We start from the raw sequence: 22325 nt of genomic DNA, 5'->3' as shown, positions 1-22325 counted from the left end.
CTTTGCTCTTCTAACTCCCTTCCACCATTTGAGGGTCTATTGTACAGGCCTAGCAGTGTGGCTACCACTTTTTATTTTTGAACTCCACCCATATGGCATAATTTGATGCATTATTTTGTATATCATCCCTCCTCGAAGCTGTAATTGATTCTTCAACCAATAATTCTACACCACCACCTTTCAAACTGCCTTCCGATCCTGCCTGAAAATTCTATACCCGGGAATATTGAGCTGCTGTATGTGCCCCTCCTTGTGCCAAGTTTTCATTATGGCAATGATATCATGCTGCTATGTGTCTATCTGTGCCCTCAGCTCATTGGCTTTATTTACTATGCCCCTAGCATTAACATAAATACCGTTTAACACTGCAAAATTCCTGTGCTGTACATTTTTAAACCTGTACTGTGTGTGTCTTTCAGTCACTAATTCTGTCACGTTCCTGCTCTGAATTTGCCAATCTAGTTTACCCACCCTGCCCTACAACACTAGCAAATCCTCTTGAGAGGACATTCATCACAGTCTTATTCAGGTATAGACAACCAACTAATGCCTTCACTGGCATCCAAAGCGGAAAATGTATTAGTAAGTAGGATTCCAGGGCACTCCTGCGCTACCTGCCTAGTTTTCTTAGACTGCCTGGAAGTCATCTATTCCCTTTCCGCCTCCAGGCTCCTAAGCTGCGGTGTGACCACCTGTCTGAATGTGCTATCCGCATAGTCCTCGGTCTCGTGGATGCAGCATAGTGTCTCTAGCCACATTTTGAGCTCCAAAACCCAGAGCTCAAAGTTCTGCAGTTAGTGACGCTTCCTGCACATGTGGTCGTCTAGGACATCAGGAGGGTCCACAGCTTCCCACATATTACAAGATACACATTCCACATGACTGGGCTGTCCTGCAATAGCTTCAATTTACTTGCCTTACTTTTAACTTTATTTTACTTTGTTTTACTCATGCAACTTTGTCTTACCTGGGCTCAACTTAACTTTATTTCCCTTTTGCTTGTGTTTCTTGCTTAAATATAAGGAGCCCTTTTAAAATTGTTGGCTATTTGACGATCCTCCCTGGCAGCAGCTTCTTACCAACCAGTAAACATTTTTTATCATGTGATGTTAGGTGCTGATGGCCTGGCTTGGTGTTCACCTCTTGCACTCTCCTCTAAGTGCTGCTGACTGCCTGTCCCAGAGTCCTCCACTCACACTATCATAGAATCATAGAATTTACAGTGCAGAAGGAGGCCATTCGGACAATTGAGTCTGTACTGGCCCTTGGAAAGAACACCCTACTTAAGCCCATGCCTCCACCCTACTTAAGCCCATGCCTCCACCCTATCCCTTTGGACACTAAGGGGCGATTTAGCATGGCCAATCCACCTAACCTGCAAATCGTTGGACTGTGGGAGGAAATCGGAGCCCCGGATGAAACCCATACAGACGAGGGGGAAAAGTGCAAATTCCACACAGTCACCCCAGGCTGGAATTGAACCCGACCCCTGGAGCTGTGAGGCAGCAGTGCTAACCACTGCCACCGTGCCGCCCCTATCTATTTTGCTTCATTATTTCACATAACTATCACCGAGGCTAGTAATTAGTTGACAATAAACCAAGTTTGAAGAATACCCTGTCGATTATGCCTACTTACACAACAATCTTTGGTATAAATATGAGTAGTTATAGGCAGGGAATGTTGTAATTCTCTAACTATTTAAGAAATCTAAACAATTCTATATTCAGTTAATTACAGAAGAAGGGATATCCTATCAATATGGTCCAAGTTATAGATCATAGATCAAATTATTTTTGTTGACAATGCTTTGTTGCGCTCTTTCGCCTCTTGGAAAATCAATAAAATTACAATCTGCAAAATTGATCTACATGGACTGAACAGCTACTTCCAAAGTATGCACAACTTTGTCATTTGTAGATGTGCTACGAAAATTTAATAAAATTTAGTTTGTATTTATTGTAATAGTAGCCTTCGAAAAAAATCTCGAGGACAATTGTCTTCATGGAGAACTATTCAGCAATGTTCCTTCTAATTTTGCCAACATAATCACAAAGTGAATTGACTTGTATAATTACCAAGTTACCTGTGTCACCTTGACCTCATTACATGGCAACCATTGGTTTTGGTGACTCGGTTAACCCACTCAATTTGGAGATTTTATTGGGAAAGATTTTTTTGCACACAGCATTGATCCAGCTACAAGAAACAGAACTTTGTGTCAGCCTGCTTGGCCGTACCTCAACTTCTTTGCCATTTCTCTGACTTTTAAGTGTAAATTTGACATTTTTGTTTGAAGTAACCGTGATTTTATCATCAAAGTACTGTTGTTATTCTGGCTGCCCGAGATCAAGTTTAAATGTTGCTTGTTTTTTGATTCTGATTTAAATTATGTGTGCCCAGGTCTAAAGCGCTTTTAGAATAATCCTGTCACATTAAGGGGCAGGAGATAAATTGGAACTGCATATAATTTGGCTACAACACAGTCCTGCAGTCTGTAATGAAACCTTGATGGTAATCTTGCCAATAATGTTTTTTAAACTATGTGTATTCTCCTCTCAGGTTCCATGGGATGATATCTCGTGAGCAGGCTGATGATCTACTTGGTGGAGTTGAGGGAGCCTATCTCATCAGGGAGAGCCAACGTCAGCCTGGGAGCAACACATTGGCTCTGAGGTCAGTGTGTGTTCCTTACGTCAATGAATTGAACAAATTATGTTGAACTTTCCTATTTTCTTAGAACAAAATTACAGACATTGTTTGTTATATTTTTGGGATTTTGTCATCTACAATTTAAAAAAAAAAAAGAAAGATATTTATATGTTGGACTACTCTTCGAGGTTGGGCTATAGCTCCCATAAATGCCAACTGCCTGTCTAGGTTTTGTGTGTTTTATCCCCTACCTGTCCTGTTCACATTTGCACATGTTTCAAAGGACACCTCTTGTATCACCATGACATGGGTCTTGTGTGAAAATCCAGACAGTACATCCCATTAGAGGCACAAGATCACATATGGACTGTGCACACAAAGTATGTCATGCTTTTGCAATTTAAACTGAATTGCAGAATGCACAAACTTATCAATGTATCTCTTGATCAGACTGAGGTCTCAAAGTCTTGTTCACCTTGTAAAATCGAAGGTAGTGCAAAAATATGATAGACCTCTGACATTGACCCAATTTTGAGCAATTCCAAATCGATCAATAAGCTTAGGATTGTGCACCAAGGCAATAAAACTTTCAACATTTGCTTATCTTATGCTATTATTCCAGCTAGGATTTGTTGGCACTTGTATTCATTCCATTCACCTTAGTTATGCCAGTGTCTGACATAAGGAAATAAACTAATAAATGTACTGGCCGTATTACTGGACAGGTATTGCAGCATTCATATGTACAAATTGAACAATGTAAAGTTGTGAATTGAATTCGGTAAATTTGGCAACATTTGACATTGCATCAATGATGACATTTTCATCAACGTTTCCACTTTATTGTAAAAATCTAACTAGTTCAGTAGTAGCTCTGCAGACTATTGTCCAAGCTGGGAGAGCTTTCCCATGACTACTCCAGCAATAGTTTGACATAGTTGTATTCAAATGCCTGATTTCTCCATGACTGCTCCTTGATATGTCCTATCCAGGATGCACTCATTAGCAGTGGAGGCACAGTGTTGTATTATATAATAACCACAACCTTGGAAATATACAGCCTTGACCTTTGGACCCCAAGGAGCCTCCTGACTTCAAGTGAAACAAGGCCAAAGGAACCAACTGTTAATTACCAGCTAATCATTCCCTGTCAACTGACAAATCAGTACTCGCTCATATTTAACACCACCTTATAATACTGGAGGAAATATTTTTTTTCCTATATTTGTTCATGGGATATGGGTGTTACAGGGAAGGCCAGCATGGATTGTGTCATGAATCTGCATAGAGACCGCAGTAGACAGCATTCAAAAGGCCTCAATTGGTATGCGTCTCTCCCGATAACAAGGTCAGAACGGCAGTTTAGATAATAATCAATTGTGAATGGTTAATGGAGGAGAAACAGATTATATATTATTGGGAAGGTTCATGAGATAGACATATGTTAATATATAATCAAGGAAGTTAATGAGAGCAGACACCCAAATACACAGAAGGCATAATCAAAGAACAACAAAGGGATAATTGTCGAGACCCGCTGGGTCACTGTCTGCGCGGAGTCTGCACGCCCTCACCGTGACTGCATGGGCTTCCTCCGGGAGCTCCGGTTTCCTCCCACAGTCCAAAGACGTGCAGGTTAGGTGGATTGGCCATGATAAATCGCCCTTAGTGACCAAAAAGGTTGGGAGGGGTTATAGGGTTACGGTGATAGGGTGAGGGCTTAAGTGGGTCAGTGCAGACTCGATGGGCCGAATGGCCTCCTTCTGCACTGTATGTTCTATGTTCTATGAGACTGTGAGAAGCCAGGCGAGACAGTTACCATCTAGCAGTCTCAGTGAGCGGACAGCCCAGTTTCCAGCCACCAAACCTGAAGACCAAGTTTTCAGCAAACAAGCTTCTAAGTCTTAGAGCCAAGGCAGTGCAGAAAACATTCGTAACAGCAGTTTTAAATATCTTCACTGGACTAGGAAAAGACGGTTCCCAGATTTGCTTATCATCCCTATATTGTGTGGTAACTATAGCTGGTTATTCAATTTGGATGCTGTTTGGGGAATTGGAATGTCTTTAAAAATTTAGGGCGCATAGAGATATTTTGTAACAAGAGGTACGTTCTAAAGAAACAGTGTGTGTTTGGTAATTCATAATTCTTAATTGGGTGAGAGTAAAGTAGTCCTGTTTGTGTGTAATTGTCTTCCTTTAGTTTAATAAATAGTCTTTAATAATTGTTACATGATGACTAGTCTATTTATTCTCACTGAGGTTATACTTACTCCACATACCAAAACAAAAATAAAACCATACATCCCTACAAACCGATGTTCCAAATTTGGATACCCTTGCAGATAACATCAGTGTGCTTCGTGACAATTGGCTATCCCCAATTGATCTGGGGAAGGTAGCGGTGATTTGTCGTCTTGAACTGTTGCCATCCATTGACAATGGAGATGATGGGGAACTTACAGATGATGGTGTTTTTGTGGCCCTTGTTATTCGAGGTGATAGAGATCACGGGTTTGAAAGGTGCTTTTGAAGAAGCTTTTGGCATGTGGTTGCAGTGCATTTTGTAAATGGTGCATGTTGCTGCCACGGTGAGCTCATAGCGAAGGGAGTGAATATTTAAGATGCTGGATGGGGTGCGAGGCAAATGGGATGCTTAATTTTGGATAGTGTTGAGCTTGTTTAGTGTTGCCTGGATGAGTACAGCTCCAACAAGTGGAGAATATTCCGTAACACTCCTGATTTATGCCTTGCAGATTGGGGAAAGCTTTGGAGAGTACAAAGGTGTCTTATTCACTGCAGAATATCCAGTTCCAAGCTTTTTCTCGTAGCCGCAATATTTGAATGGCAGGTTCAGTTAAGTTTCTGGTCAGTGGTGACTCTCACAATGTTGTTGATATATTCAGTGATGGTAATGCTGTTGAATGTAAAGAGGAGATGCTGAGACGCTCTCCTACTGGAGACAGACATTACCTGGCACTTGTTTATCTCAAATGTTACTTGTCACTTATCAGTCTAGCCTGAATGTTGTCCAGGTCATGTTACTTTAACCTGGTGTTGTAAGACTTCTTACTGTGCTCACCCCAGTCCAACGCCGGCATCTCCACATCATGTTGAATGTGGGCATGGGCTGTGTCATTATCTGAGAAGTTGCAAATGAAAATAAACACTGTACAATCATTAGCAACACCACCACCTCTGACTTATTAATAGAATGAAGGTAATTTATGAAGCAGCTGAATGAAGGTGGTTGAGCCCAGGATGCTATCCTGAGAAACACCTGGGGTTTAGATGATTAGTTTCCAGCAACCACAGTTATTTAGTGCTGGAAATGATTCCAGCTAGTGGAGAGGTCTCCCCCGATTGTCATTGCTTAGATTCTTTAATGCCACACTTGGTCAAATGCTGCCTTAATGTCAAGGGCAGTCACTTACACCTCACCACATGAGTTCAGCTCTTTGGTCAATGTTTGGAGCTGAATGGACCTGGCAAAACCCAAGCTGAGGATCAGTGAACAGGTTATTGCAGAGAAAGTGCAGTTTGATAGCACTGACGTTCATTGGTCCCTTCCATCACTTTGTTTTTTTAAATTATTTTTGTTCAACATTTTTGATAATTTTCTTTCTTTTAAAAAAAATAAATTTAGAGTACCCAATTTTTTTTTTCCAATTAAGGGGAACTTTAGCGTGGCCAATCCACCTCGTCTGCACATCTTTGGGTTGTGGGGGCGAAACCCACGCAAACACGGGGAGAATGTGCAAACTCCACAGTGACCACGAGCCGGGATCGAACCTGGGACCTCGGCGCCGTGAGGCAGCAGGGCTAACCCACTGCGCCACCGTGCTGCCCCCTCAACATTTTTGATAATTTCATAACAATAAAACAGTAAAACAAATAAAAGCAACAGTACCCACAGGCCCCACAAACCCATTCCCCCTCCCTAACAGCTGACGGTGACCAGCTCTTTAAAGTACAAAATAAACAGCTGCCATCTTTTGTAGAACCCTTCAATAACTCCCCTCACGGTGCACTTAACTTTCTCGAGATGTAAACCCCCTTCTGGAGATGTAACCTCCTCCAGCAATGCTACATCCTCTGCCAGAATCCTGTTATAAATTCCCAAAGTACTCCCCTCCTCCATCCCCGCAAGTGACAACAACGATGCTGGACACAATACCGGAAATGTGGGGAAAATCTTCCACGCAAAATTACGGACCTGAAAATACCTAAAGGTTTCTGACTGCGAAAACCCAAATTTCTCTGACAATTCCTCCAAACTTGCAAATCGCCCCTCCAAAACCAAATCACTCAATCCTTCCAACGCCTTGTCCTCCCACCCTCTAACTTTGGCATCTAACCTCTCCGGCTCAAACATATGGTTCGCACAAATCAGCACAACTTCGAGACTGCCCCTAATTTAAAGTGCTGCCGAAATTGTCTTTGCCTGGTTACCTGAATACTTCCCTGGGAAGAAAGGAAGTGAGGCCGTCCCCAATGCCCACAGCCCTGACCCCCTACACGAACCTGATTCCATCTGCACCCAAACTACCTCCTGATCCCCACACCAGCCCAACACATTCACCACATTCACCACCCAATAATAATCTATTAAATTTGGCAGCGCCAAACCGCCTGATTGCCAGATCCTCTGGAGAACTATTTTCCGAATCCTTGCCATCTTGCCTGCCCAGATGAAGGACGAAATCAATCTCTCTACTCCCACAAAAAATGCTTTAACCGGCAAACACTGGAATAGGAACAGACACCTCAGTAAAATTTTCATCTTCACCGAGCGAACTCGATTTGCTAAAGACAGAGGGAGGCTATCCCGCCTCTGTAAGTCGGCCTTAACCCAACTCACCTGGCTCGTAAAGTTCAACTTACGAAGCCAAACCCAATCCCGAGCTACCTGCACGGCTAAATACCAAAAATGAGCGCCCATTAAGCAAAACGGCAACACCCCCAGATTAGCTCTCTTCCCCAGCGGAGTGGCCAGAAAACACACACTTTTCTCCAAATTCAATTTATATCCTGAAAATGCTCCAAACCGCTTTAACAGCACCATTATGTCCCTCATTGTGGGGACCGGGTCCATGACATACAGAAGAAGACCATCAACATACAGGCACACCGTGTGCTCTACGCCCTCACCCCCACCCCCGCTTCACTATCCCCCTCCACTTTTCCGAATTCCTCAAAGCGATGGCCAGAGGCTCAATCGCCATTGCAAAAAGGAGAGGGGACATAGGGCACTCCGGTCTCATTCCCCCGTGTAGCTGAAAATGTCTCAATCTCCCCTTCATGTGGACACTAGCCCTAGGCACCTTGTTATAGTAACTGGACCCATGCCACAAATGTGGGCCCTATCCCAAACCATACCAACACCGCAAACAAGTAGTCCCACTCTACCCTATCAAAAGCCTTCTCTGCACCCAGAGCCACAATAACCTTCTGTCCCCCCCCCCCCCCCCCCCCCCCTTCCGAAGGCGATAGTACTGAAGTGGGAAATGGTTCAAAAGGGCACTTGGCACAAAAGATGGCTGCCTGACACACAAGATGGAGACACACAGAATAAAGCAGACATAACTGATGCCTGGAGTCCAGTGGGGTGCCAGTAGGACAGGTAGTAACAGATCCAGGACAAAGGGAGCCAGACAGGAAGATTAAGAAATACATAAATGCGGGACACCACTTGAATAAAGCTCACTTCAGCCAAGGTGTACACAATGATATGCTAATACGAATGTCTTGGGGCCATTTCCTAAAACAAAGGGACAATCGATACTACCTTCCTGCTGCTGCCTGTAACCTGTAAAACCTCTTTGACTGTGGCCATGTGTAAATGGCAAAATGCTTACAAATAGCGATGTACAATCTATAAAATGTTTAAAGATAACAAGGTGATAATTGTTTTGTATCTGGGCTCATTGTGAACCCGAGGTGGCTGTTTAAAGATAACAAGGTGATGATTGTTTTGTACTTGGGCTCATTGTGAACCCGATGTATAAAATGAATGACTGCCTTTCAAACCGGGAGAAAGGCTGGCTACTGTACCGCGGGGTGCGTACGCTTTCTCCCGAAGCTTCGTGTAACAATAAAACTGCATTTATCTGATCACAGCAAGCCTGACTCTTGAAGTGGTTGATTTTTTCCACAACATATTGGCGTAGTCTGGCAGGGTCTTACTTCTGGTGAGTTCCGATTGAAGGCCTCGATCGGAAGTACCACATTTAGCAGCTGCCTAATAATAACCTTTTACAAACCCTGTCTGATCTTCCCCAACAACCTGAGGGAGACACTCCTCCAACCTAAGCACCAGTACAACTTGAATAGAAGCAAAATGTATGCCTGAATCTTTGTCTCCAGGGCAGACCCCCGCGCTACTGAACCCTCAAACATTTCCACCAACAATGGTATCAGCCGGTCAGCAAAGGTTTTATAAAATTTCAGCGGGAACCCATCTGGCCTCAGCGCCTTAACAGTCTGCATTTTTCCTATAGCTGTCTGAACCTCCCCCAGCCCTACCCGCTCCTCCTCCAATGTAGGACACTCCAATCGCTCCACAAATTCCACCGTATCCGACTCATCCTCAGGTGGCTCCAACCAAGACAATTGTGCCTCGAAGGCCCCAGTCACTTTGTCCAGCACAGACACTAATCCACCTCCTCTATCCCAAACCTGAACAATCTCTCTGGAGGCAACTAGCCAGCTCAGCTGGCCAGCCAAAAGACAACTGGCCTTCTCCCCGTATTCGTACATGATCCCCTTTGAGCGCCTTATCAGTGGACAACAAGTTTCTTCCTGCTGGCCAGGAGCTCTGGGGGAGGGATCCGCTGAATATTTGCCATCTACCTCCAAAATCCCATCCACCACGGTTGGCGTTCCAACGCGCCTCCCGATCTACCTGCGCCTTATGCAAGATTATCTCTCCTCTCACCACCACCTTCAAGGCCTCCCACAACCTCCCCATTCTTCTTAAACCCCACAAATTTGTCAATCACCCTAACCATCTTCACATAGGATCCCACATCCGCCAACAGCCCCACATCCAAACTCCATGCTGGCCGTTGAGCTGGCCCCTCTCCAACACCACATCCACCATGTGTGGAGCATGATCCAAGATAACAATCGTGGAATATTCCGCTTTCCTCAACAAACACCTCCCATTATAAAGAAATCGATCCGCAAGTATACATTATCTACCGGTGAAAAAAATGGAGAACTCCCTGCCCCCCGTATGTAAAAACTGCCACGGATCTGCCACCCCCCATCTCCCTAATGAATGTGCCAGCATATTTGCTCCCCCCGAAGGGATCAGCGGCTTTGGCTTAGACTGATTCAAGAACCCACCACCCCAAAGATCAGTAGGTGCATATCCGTGTCCCAAATGGCCGTCACCATCCTCTTCATGAGCACGGCATCGTCCCAATTTGGAGTGTATACATTCGCTAAAACAACCGGCTTACCCTCCAACTACCCTGTAACTATAACATATCTGCCTCCCTGATCCACCACCACCTTCTCCATCTGGAACCAAACTCTTTTGTTGGTCAGTATTGCACCCCCCCCCACACACCACACACCCCCGCACCCTGCTATCAAAGCCCGAGTGGGACACCTGATTCACCCAACCCTTACAAAGCCATATCTGGTTCTTCACCTGCAAGTGGGTCTCCTGCAACAGCACCGCATCAGCCCTCAAACTCTTCAATTGAGAAAAAACTCTCTCACGTTTGACCGAGCCCCCCAAATCCTTCACACTCCATGTAATCAATCGAATTGGGGGTCTCTCACTCCCCCCTTCAAGTCAGCTATTTCCACCGCGAGGGATTTTAACCCCCCCAACTCCTGAAACCGGAGCCCACTCAAGGTGGCACCCACCCCATCCAATGGATGAGACATTGAACAACCCCCAGTCACCGTCAGCAATCTATCCCTTTTCCCCCCCCTCCCCAAACCCAGCCCCCCCCGCAACTTCCTTTTGAAACAACCCCTCTCTCCACTATCCCCATCCCCCCACCAATCAGACCATCAAACATCCCACTCACATTCACTCCCGTTCACTAGCCAACTTTAGTTTCCAAGCGAGGAAGCCCCCTCCCATAGGCGAACAACAAAGAAATTACAAAACTCCCCACACCCAACCAGTCCTCCCCCTCACTCCAACCCAGAAGCCACTAATCTCCCTTCCCCTCCCCGGCATCTATATATTCTCACCAACCCCTCAAAACACAATAGAAGAAGAGGAGAAAAAGAAAAAAAACAAAATCCCCCAAACATTAATTTCAGTTAACAAACTGTTAACATACAAAAAAGTAAGGACACATCATAATTAAACAACAAAAACACAACTCATTACAGCAAAGTTCCCAAACAAACCCATCCCAACAAAAAAGTCCCTCTTCCACCATTCTTAGTTCAGTCAAAATCCTTGAGCTTTCACGAATGCCTCCCCTTCTTCTGCCGCCTCAAAGAGGTGATCTCTGGAGTTATGCGTAACCCTCGGCCTCGCCGGGTACACCACACCGAAACGCACTCCACTCTTGCACAACGCTGACTTCACCCTATTGAACGTTGCTCACCTCCTTGCCAACTTTGCCGTGGCATCTACTGTATACGAATACCACTGCCTTCTCACCTCACCTCCCGATTCTCCTTGGCCCATCTCCTTCATCTGATAGCTGTAAAAAGATACTATCACTGCTCTTGCTGGCTCACTCGGCCGTGGTTTCGCCCGGAGGGACCAGTGGGCCCTACCAACTCAAAGAGGGGACATTGTCTTCCTCCCCCAACAACTTTGCGAACATTGTCGCAAAATACTCAGTCGGCCTCGGGCCCTCAAACCCCTCCCACCATGATCCTGAGGTTTTACCTCTATGGCATATTCTCCAGGTCCTCAACCTTAGCCCTCAGGCCCTTATTACAATCCTACACCTTCAGGAGCTCTGCTTCTAATGAGGCCAACTGGTCACTGTGCCGTGACAGTGCCTCCTCCACCCCCTTCACCACTTCACCATGCTCCCGCATTGTCCCTGATGTTTTTCCAAAAGCCTCCCTTTTTTCCTCCACCGACTGCTTGAGAGTCTCCAGTATCTCCCTCCCTTGTCGTTCAGTTTATTGAACCGCCTTTCGAATTTACCCGCCATCACCTCCGCCAGCTTATCCACCATAATAGGTGCGTTCCCACCCATTGAGCCTGCCTCTGCCATCTTCCCCCCCCAATAGACTCCACACCTTGTTTGACTCTGCAGGAGGACTAACATTCACACCCTTCTTCCCAATATTCCTTCTTGAGTGTTTTGACATCCGTTTGCTCTCCACCGGGACGAGTCTGTACACAAATGATCCCCGGAAACCGGGTAAAAAGGGCCAAAAAGCGAGGACTCAAGCGGGAGCTTCCTTGTGTGCGACCTCCTCCTACATGTCGACACCGGAAGTCCCTTCCATCACTTTGTTGTTGATTGTGAGTAGACTGATGGGGCGGTAATTGGGCTGGATTTGTCCTGCTTTTGTGGACAGGACATGCATTTCCACATTGCTGGATATGCCTGTGTTGTAACTGTGCTGGAACAACTTGTCTAAGGGCGCAGCTAGTTCTGGAGCACAAGTCTTCAGTACCATTGCTGGAATAGTGTCAAGGCCCACATCTGTTGCAGTATTCAGTGCCTTCAGTATTCAGTAGTTAATTGATCTCCCGCGCAGTAAATTGAGTTAGCTGAAGACTGACATGTAAGGCTGGGGACCTCAGGAGGAGATCAGGATGGATCATCCACTCGGCTGAACATCGTTGCAAATGCTTCAGCCCTGATGTGCTAAGAATGGGGATATTTGTGGAACTTCCAGTTGGTTGTTTAATTGTCCACCACCATTCACAACTGGATGTGCCAGGACTTAGATCTGATGCTTGGTTGTAGGATCACTTAGCAATGTCTTCCTTCTGCTATTTGACATGGAAATAGTCCTGTGCTATAGCTTCACCCGGTTGATATCTCATTTTTAGGTATATTTTTGGTGCTGCTCCTGACATAGCCTCCTGCAATCTTCATTGAACCAGAATTGATTCCTCTGTTTGATGGTAATGGTACAGTGGGAGTTATGCCAGGCCATGAGGTTACAGATTGTGGTTGTATGCTGCTGCTGATGGCCCACAGTGCCTCATGGATTCCCAATTTTGAGTTGCGAGATCTGTTTGAAATCTATTCCATTTACCACAGTGGTAGTGCCACAAAACACAATGGAAGGTATCCTCCGTGTGAAGACAGTAGGTGGTCACCAGCAGGAGGTTTCCTTGCCCACATTTTAATATGATGCCATGCAACTTCATGGGGTCCAAAGTCGCTATTTAGAACTCCCAAGGCAGCTTCCTCCTCACTGTATACCACTGTGCTGCCACCTGTGCTGGGTCTGTCCTGCCGGTGAGTCAGAACATACTAGTGATGGTAGTGTCTAGGAGATTGGCTGCAAGGTATGATTACTTGAGTATGACTATGTCAGGCTGTGGCTTGCCCACACTGTTGAGAGTTCTCCTAATTTTGGCACAAATCCCCAGATATTAGTAATGGGGATTCTTCAGGGTCGACGAGGCTGTTTTTTCTATTGTCATTTCTGATGCCTCGTGCAGTGCGGAGTGATCCGTCCGGTTCCATCCCTTTTTGAAGACTCCCCAGCAGTTTGATACAACTGAATGGTATGTTAGATCAGATGGGATTTAAGAGTCAACCACATTGTCTAGTGTCACATGTAGGCCAGACCAAGTAATGAGGTCAGGTTTCGTTTCCTAAAGGATGTTCGTGAACCAAGTGGGATTTTCCGACAATCGACAATGGTTTCATGGTCGCTACCGAGACTAGCTTTTTATGAAATTCCAGATTATCAACTGAAATTCAATTCCGTTAGCTGCCATGGTGGGATTCAAACCTGTGTCCCCAAAACAATAGCTTTGGCCTCTGAATTACTAATCCGGTAACATTACCACTATGCCACTGCCCTTTTTACAGTCTTTTGCACTCTCGTTCTGAGTTTTGCCATCATTTTTTTTTTTTTGAACAAACATTTTATTAAGGCATTTATGGTTTTATAACAACAAAAGATACAAATACAAATGTAAACATAATTCAGTACGTAACACCCACCCCAACCAACAACCGTACCCGGCCAACATAGCTGATACAAACAATTCCCCCAAATCCTGTCGTTGATCCCGCCTAAACTGAACTAACTCCCCCTAAACCCCCCTTTTCCCCCCTCCCCCCACCTTATTGTATCTGCTACCAGTTTAGTTTTCCCCGAAGAAATCGTTAAACGGCTGCCATCTCCAGACGAACCCTAGCATTGACCCTCTCAGGGCGAACCTAATTTTCTCAAGCCTGAGAAACCCGTCTGTATCGCTAACCCATTCCCCCGATTCCGAGGGCTCCGAGTCCCTCCACGCTAATAAGATCAGTCTCTGGGCTACCAAGGAGGTAAAGGCCAAAACGTCAGCCTCTCTCGCCCCCTGGACTTCCTTGTCTTCCGACACGCCAAAAATCGCCACCTCTGGGTTCAGTGCCACCCTTGTCTTTAATATCGTGGACATGACATCAGCAAATCCTTGACAAAATCCCCTAAGCTACGGCCATGCCCAGAACATGTGGACATGATTTGCGGGCCCTCCCGCACACCGCCCACACCTGTCCTCCACCACAAAAAAACCTGCACATCCAGTGAACCACCTTGAATTGTATCAGACTGAGCCTGGCACACGATGAAGAAGTGTTGACTCTGCTCAGAACATCCTCCGACAGACCTGCCTCTCGCTCCTTACCCAGTTCATCTTCCCACTTGCGCTTCACCTCCCCTATCTGGGTTTCCTCCCACTCCATAAGCTCTTTATAAATTTCTGAGACTTTCCTCTCCCCCACCCCTGTTTTTGAAACTACCTTATCCTGTATCCCCTGTGGCGGTAGAAGCGGAAAGGTTAAAACATGCCTTTGCACAAAGTCCCTCACCTGCAGATAGGATATCCCATTCCCACCCAGCAATTCGAAATCGTGGCCAAAACGTCAGCTTCTCTCGCTCCCTGGACTCAGGTCTTCCGACACTCCAAAGATCGCCATCTCTGGACCTGGCGGCATCTTCGTTTTTAGCACCATGGACATGATCTCGGCACATCCCTGCCAGACTCCTCTAAGCTTCGGACATGCCCAAAACATGTGGCCATAATTTGCAGGCCCTCCTGCACACTACACGCCTGCCCTCTACCCCAAAAAACATGCTCATCCGGGCCACCGTCATGTGGCGGAAGCATATGGGAGTGGAGGGAGCGTCGGTGTGGGCTCCAATTTGTGGTAATCACCGGTTTGTCCTGGGAGGTTGGATGGGGGATTTCTGAGGTGTCTGAGAGCAGCTAGTGAGAGGCTGGGGGATCTGTTTATTGATGGGAGCTTTCCTTGTTTGAAGGATTTGGAGGAGGAGCTCGAATTGCCGGGTGGGAATGGGTTTCGCTATCTGCAGGTGAGAGACTTTGTACAAAGGCAGGTTTCGACCTTTCCGCACCTACCGCCACAGGGGATACAGGACAAGACCGTTTCTAAAATGGGGGTGGGGGAGGGAAAGGTCTCGGAAATTTATAAAGAGCTTATAGAGTGGGAGGGAACCCAGATAGGGAAAGTAAAGCACAAGTGGGAAGATGAGCTGGGCAGGAGATAGAAGCGGGTCTGTGGGAGAATGTTCTGAGCAGAGTCAACACGTCCTCATCATGTGCCAGGCTCAACCTGACACAATTCAAGGTGGTTCACCGGGCACACATGACGGTGGCTCGGATGAGCAGGTTTTTTGGGGTAGAGGACAGGTGTGTAGTGTGTAGGAGGGCCTGCAAATTATGGCCACATGTTTTGGGCATGTCCGAAGCTTAGAGGAGTCTGGCAGGGATGTGCCGAGATCATGTCCACGGTGCTAAAAGCGAAGATGCCGCCAGGTGCAGAGATGGCGATCTTTGGCGTGTCGGAAGACCTGGGAGTCTAGGGGGCGAGAGAGGCTGACGTTTTGGCCTTTGCCTCCGTGGTAGCCAGGAGGCGGATCTTATTAGCGTGGAGGGACTCGGAGCCCCCAAAATCGGGGGTATGGGTTAACTACATGGCCAAGTTTCTCAGGCTTGAGAAAATTAAGTTTGCCCTGAGAGGTTCATTGTTAGGGTTCGTTCGGAGGTGGCAGCCGTTTATCGACTTCTTCGGGAAAACTAAACTATTAGCAGATACAATAAGTGGGGAGGGGTAGTTTAGTTTAGGCGGGATCAGCAAGAGGAGATGGAGGGACTGGGGTATGGTGTGTATAAACCATGTTCGCCATGTATGGTTGTTGGTTGGGGGTGGGGATGTTACGCACTGAATTATGTTTACATTTGTATTTGTATCTTATTTTGTTATAAAACCATAAATGCCTTAATAAAATGTTTGTTTAAAAAAAACACAATGACCCATTGGCAAAATGGAGCCACAGGAGGTTGTATGTATTGTATTATCTATTTAAATGAATATACTTGTATTAGCAAGCACACTATCACAACAGCCCCTTTCCTTAAATAAAAAATAATATCAATATAGTCTAAAATGTAAATTAACAAATAACCTATGCACAACATAACACTTGGGGAACTATAACACTATTTAAAATGGAACATTCAATCTGTAACCAGAACATTTGGAATATTACTTTTTGAGGTGTTGCCTGTGCTTCATAGTCTCAGAAGCGTACTGGTTGTAGGCTAACGCGACCAGAACCTGTAACCACTATGTGGAGGGTGTGATTTCAAGCATCTGTCCCTTCACTCTGAGGATTGTATTCAAGCTGACTGTGCACAGGTTTCATGATGTTTGGTGTGTTGCTCATTGTCTCTTCAACTGCAAAACATATATACTTACGCATTAGTAATGCTGGTTGGCTGCCTTGTACATAGCTAGCAGAGAGTTCCCGAAGGTGAGATTGATTCCTTCTCAATACCGCACCATTTGGTGCTCTTTACCTTGTATGAAATTAGTTCTTTGCATACCTTGCACACCTCCACTGGGTCCAAGTTCTGTTCTTGCAGGTGTAGAATCTTTACCTGACCCATGTGTAGTGGCAGCAGCTGTGCGCCAGCATGCACATCATGTGTGTTTTTACATCTTAGTCCTGCTTCTGATGCAGATGGTCTGTGGCCTCAGGAAATTTGATGTGATGATAAATCAGTTACAAGGACTTCTCGATCTGGGTCTCACCCATCATTTTTAAAGGTCCTCGGAGTCTTTGAGACTCCGCAAAATTCTAGACCTTCGTTTCCAAATCTTACAAAGGGGATGTTTTAAATGGCAGATTTTTTAAACAGTTGAACTTTAAACTGATTAATTTCAAGATAGAATCGAGTTTGGCACCCAAAGAATAACTAATTAACATGTCTACCTGGAGGTAAGGTCCATGTGATTCATGTTGCCATGGAGATGATTTTTGGGTGGAATGAGTTCATAGCAAGCCATTTTCTGTATCAGGTCACTTTTTTTCTTTAGAAATCTGTAAACCTCACTGATAGGTCAGTCTGGAAGATAGGGAGCAAACAAATAGAGGCAGTCAGCCTCTACAGTTCATTATGCAGAATGCAGGTCAGAGCTCACACTGTGATTGAAGAGAGACCAAGTTAGTGAGGCACCAGAAACGACAAAGGCAAACCCAGCCCTGTCGACCCTGCAAGTCCTCCTTCCTAACAACTGAGGGCTTGTGCCAAAGTTGGGAGAGCTGTCTCACAGACTAGTTAAGCAACAGGCTGACGTAGTCATAGTGACAGAATCATACCTTACAGACAATGTCCCAGACACCATTATCACTATTCCTGGGTATGTCCTGTCTCACCTACAGGCCAGACATAGCAGAGGTGGTGGCACAGTGGTTATATAGTAGGGAGGGAGTTGCCCTGGGAGTCCTCAACACCGATCTGAACCCCATGAAGTCTCATGGTTTCAGGTTAAACATGGGCAAGGAAACATCCTTATAGTTGATGCTAAAACTTTGAATATATTCAATAGGTGGCTAGATATAGCACTTCGGGAGAATGGGATTAAAGGCTATGGGGAGAAAGCAGGATTAGGCTATTGAGTTGGATGATCAGCCCAGATCGTGATGAATGGCAGAGCAAGCTCGAAGGGCCAAAAGGCCTCCTCCTGCTCCTCCCTTCTATGTATCCTGCTGATTACCACGTCCCGGCTATCATCAGCTGGTGAATCAGTACTCCTCCATGTAGAACACCACTTAGAGGAAGCACAGGGTGGCAAGGGTGCAGAATATTCTCTGGGTGGGGGACTTCAATGTCTCGGTAGTACCACCACAGACCAAGCTGGCCGGGTCCTAAAGGATGTAGCTGCTAGACTGGAGCTGCAGCAGGTGGTGAGGGAACAAAAAAAGGGGGAAAACAACCTGGCCTCATCCTCACCAATCTGCTGCAGACACACCTGTCCATGACAGTATCGGTAGAAGTGACCACCGCACAGCCCTTGTGATACAAAGTCCTGGGCGGGATTCTCCCAACGGGAGTCTAAGTGCCGACGCCGGAGTAAAAACCGGAGTGTTTTACTCCGGCTTCGGCGCCCGTTTCCAGATCCCTATTCTCCGCCCTCCGTGGGGCTAGCAGGGGCGTCGTGTGATTTACGGGGGCGAGGCCTCGGTGTGGCGTCAGAGACCCGGCGCCGCGTAAAAGATGCGGCGCCTTGGGTCCCGCGCATGCGCAGTTGGGCCAGCGCCAACTAGCGCATGCACGGTGGCCATCCTTCCACAGGCCGCCCCGCACAAACATGGCGGATGGATCCAGGCTCGCCGGCGGAAGAAAGGAGGCCCGCCGACAGAGAGGCCGGCCCGCCGATCGCATACCAGGCAACTCTGGAGGCCCCCCCGGGAACGGATACCCCCCCCTCCCCCCCAAGCCTTTGTGCGAGTACCCGCCGGCAGCGACAAGGTGTGGACGGCGGCGGTGGGACTAGGCCGTTTACGCGCGGCCGCTCGGCGCTTGCCGTTTACGCCAATTCTCCGAGTGGCCCAGCGTGATTCGCGTGGCACTGGTTTTGGGGGGTGGGAGAATCGCGTGCGGGGGTCGGAGTGGTGTGGCGCGATTCGTGCGGCGCCCCGCCGATTCTCCCACCTACGGGGGGGGGGAATACCACCCCCTGTCTTCATATTGAGGATACCCTCCATCGTGTACTTGTGCTCCAGAACTTGCCGCATCCATAGCCAAGCTGTTTCAGTACAGCTACAACATTGATATCTACCTGGCAAAGTGGAAAATTACCCAGGTGTATCCTGTACACAAAAAAGAAGACAAATGCAAACGAGCCAATTATCACCCTGTTTACCCTCCATCATCCTTAAAGTGATGGAAGGAATCATCAACAGTGCCATCAAGCAGCAATTGCTCAGCAATAAACTGCTCACGGACGATCAGTTTGGGTTCCGCCAGGGTCACTCAGCTCCTGACCTCATTACAGCCTTGGTTCAAGCATGGACAAAAGAGCTGAATGCCAGAGATTAGGTGAGAGTGACTGAGTATGGCATCAAGACAGCATTTGACCGAGTATGGCATCAAGGAGCCCTAGCTAAATTGGAGTCTATTGTAATCAGGGGGAAATCTCTCCCCTGGTTGGAGTCATACTTGGCATAAAGGAAGCTGGTTGTGGTAGTTGGAGGTCAATGATCTCAGTTCCAGGACATCACTGCAGATGTTCCTCCGGCCCGACCATCTTTAGCTGCTTCATCAATGACCTCCCATCATAAGTGGGGACATTTAATGACTGCACAATGTTCAGCACCCTTCGTGACTCCTCAGATAATGAAGCAGTCCATGTCCAAATGCAGCAAGACCTGGACAATATCCAGGCTTGGGCTGACAAGTGGCAAATTACATTTGTGCCACACAAGTGCCAGGCAACGACCATCTCCTACAAGAGAGAACCTAACCACCACCCCTTGATATTCAATGGCATTACCATTGCTGAATCCCCCACAAACAGCCCCTTTGATTGCTCCTCCTTCCACAAACATTCAAACCCTCCACCACCGACAAACAGTGGCAGCCTTGTGCACCATCTGCAAGATGCACTGCGTAACTCATCAAGGTTCTTGAGACAGCACCTTCTAAACCCACGACCACTACCATCTAGAAGGACAAGAGCAGCAGATACCTGGAAACCCCACCGCCTGGAGGTTTCCCTCCAAGTCACTCACCACCCTGACTACGGAACTATATCGTCGTTCCTTCACTGTTGCTGGGGCAAAATCCTGGAACTTTCTCCCGAACAGCATAGTGGGTGTACCTACACGTCAAAGACTGCAACGGTTCAAGAAGGCAACTCACCACCACCTTCTGAGGGGCAAGTAGGGATGGACAATAAATGCTGGCCTAACCAGTGCCCAAACCCTGCAAATTAATTTTTTTTTAAACTTAAATGAGATCGAAAGATTTGGCTAGAGAGAGGAATCCCCAGGGTAATCAACACCATGAAAGTCAGTTTGGGGATTAGAAGTTACCCAGAAGGAAAAAGAAAAAGGAAGCAAGCCATTGAAAGTTGAAAATAGTTTTGGACCGGGTCTTGAAGAATGAAGTGACCATTTATGGGACATGTTATGGGCCAGGGTTTAGAGAACACCAAAATATGTCATGGAATTCACCTGACCCACAACTTTTAATAGATTTTGGTTATGAGGAGCACAAGGACCCACTTTACAGGTGTTATGCAACAGAGATCTTCAGTATTTTGAAACAAAACAATGTTTATTCTATGAATCCAGTTAACATTTTATAAATACAGTAAACATCTTATCGACTACCAACACAAATACCCGCACCCCCCAAAGATACAGTACTCTATAGGTAACCCTTAATAACTTTCCTAACAACATCCATAAGCCAAACACCCTTTTTTCTACAAAACAGTAGGTTTGAATTCCTTACAGAAAACTGGTATTACTTTGAAGTTATCAAGTGGTCTGGAGACATCCTTTAGCATGCAGAGGGAGAGACCAAAATATACCTTCCTTGTTTGAATGCAGCTTCCAACTGAAAATGAAACCAGAAACTCAGAGCCACAGAACAGCTTCCAGCTCAAAACAAAAGTAAAAGACAGAATCACAGCCCAGCTCCACCCACACAATGACATCATTGCAGCCATTTGATAAAACACACTTTTCTTAAAGGGACTCTCACATGACAGACAGAATAAAACAAAACCATGGAGGGGGATTGTCGGTCATTTTGAAAGTTAAATGGGGAAACCTTTCTGTAGTTTAGAATATAAGTTACCTACTGATAGGGGCTTAGACAATGTTGCTTTTAGTTTGTATGTTACAGTAAAACTTGAAATCTTGTTGTGTAAATCTTTCAGTCACTTAAGTTCAAATTTATTTTTAAAAGCTATCAACCTCTCTGAAGATCATAACACAAGTGACTGAGGCGACCGTTCTGCCAACTGAGCGACAGTTGACATTCAGCAGGACCAGCCACATAAATGCAAGGGCTAATGGAGCAGGTCAAAGGCTGGGTATCAGTGAGTGGCTTTTTCCTTTAAAGCCCATCCACCAGTTAAAAGGCATAGCTCTGCACTTTCCTATATGGTAATGGTTGCAACAATGCTCAAGATGCCGGACACCATCCAGAACAAAGCAGTCTGCCGGATAGGCACTTCATCCACCACCTTCAATATCCAGCCCTCCAACCCAGGTGTATGACGGGTTCAGTGTTTGTAGGTCAGTCTTATGCAAGTCTCGGTCAGCAACTTCTCTGACACCTTCAACCTACACCACCTCCAAGTCATACATATGGGTCGGAACTTTCCTGTAGGGACAGGAAGATGCAAGTTGCATGCTTACCCGCTTTTGAAGATACACATCTAACCTGTGTGTGACTTTGAATGTGATTCTCCTTTTTTTGTGCAGGTTTAACATTCAGGTTTACGTTGCCTTTGTGAGTCATGATGGGATGTGTGAGGAATGTGAGTGCAGAGGTGGGCTGGTTAGAAGACCCACCTTTGTTCTTGGAGACAACAGCTAAGATCCCAGCATAGTTTAAATGCAATCTAAAGCTCAGCCCACACCCCCTGAACCCACACCCAACTCCACCGTGTCACCGTGTGCCATCGCTAGTGGAGACTTGGACTAATTCTACCTGGCGGTTTCACACCCACAACCCAAAGGTGTGATGGTTAGGTGGATTGGCCACGCTAAATTGCCCCTTAATTGGAAAAAGATAATAATTGGATAATCTAAATTTATTTTTAAAAGGTTTTCATTCCATATTAGGTTTTCTGCAGCAGTTGGATGCAACTGAGTGGTTTGCTAAGTTGTTCCGTGGGCCTGGCGAGACGTGTAGGATTTCTTTCCTTAAAGGGCAGTAGTGAACCAGATGGGTTTTTACATCAGTGTTTTATAAACAATAATAGTTTCATGATCATCGTTCCCGACTGGCTTTTAATTCCAGATTTATACATTAATTTCAAAATCCATCATCTACCATGGTGGGATTTGAACACATGTCCCCAGATCATTAGCTTGAGTCTTTTTTACCAGTCTAGTGACATTTAGCACAGTGGGCTAAATAGCTGGCTTGTAATGCAGAACAATGCCAGCAGCGCAGGTTCAATTCCCACACCGGCCTCCCTGAACAGGCGCCGGAATGTGGCGACTAGGGG

General features: G+C 46.2%; 1 protein-coding gene across 1 annotated transcript in view; it reads left to right on the top strand.

Moving 5' to 3' along the window:
- chn2 (chimerin 2) overlaps nucleotides 1-22325 on the top strand; it is a 401316-nt gene that overhangs the window by 242886 nt on the left and 136105 nt on the right. Inside the window, 1 exon segment of the mRNA XM_072509387.1 lies at nucleotides 2563-2676. Coding sequence (XP_072365488.1) covers nucleotides 2563-2676 — 114 coding nt within the window.

The sequence above is a fragment of the Scyliorhinus torazame genome, chromosome 6 (genome assembly GCF_047496885.1).
Source record: "Scyliorhinus torazame isolate Kashiwa2021f chromosome 6, sScyTor2.1, whole genome shotgun sequence".
Lineage (NCBI taxonomy): Eukaryota > Metazoa > Chordata > Chondrichthyes > Carcharhiniformes > Scyliorhinidae > Scyliorhinus > Scyliorhinus torazame.
Note: the sequence above shows the minus strand (reverse complement) of the source record. Positions and strands in the feature narration are given on the sequence as shown.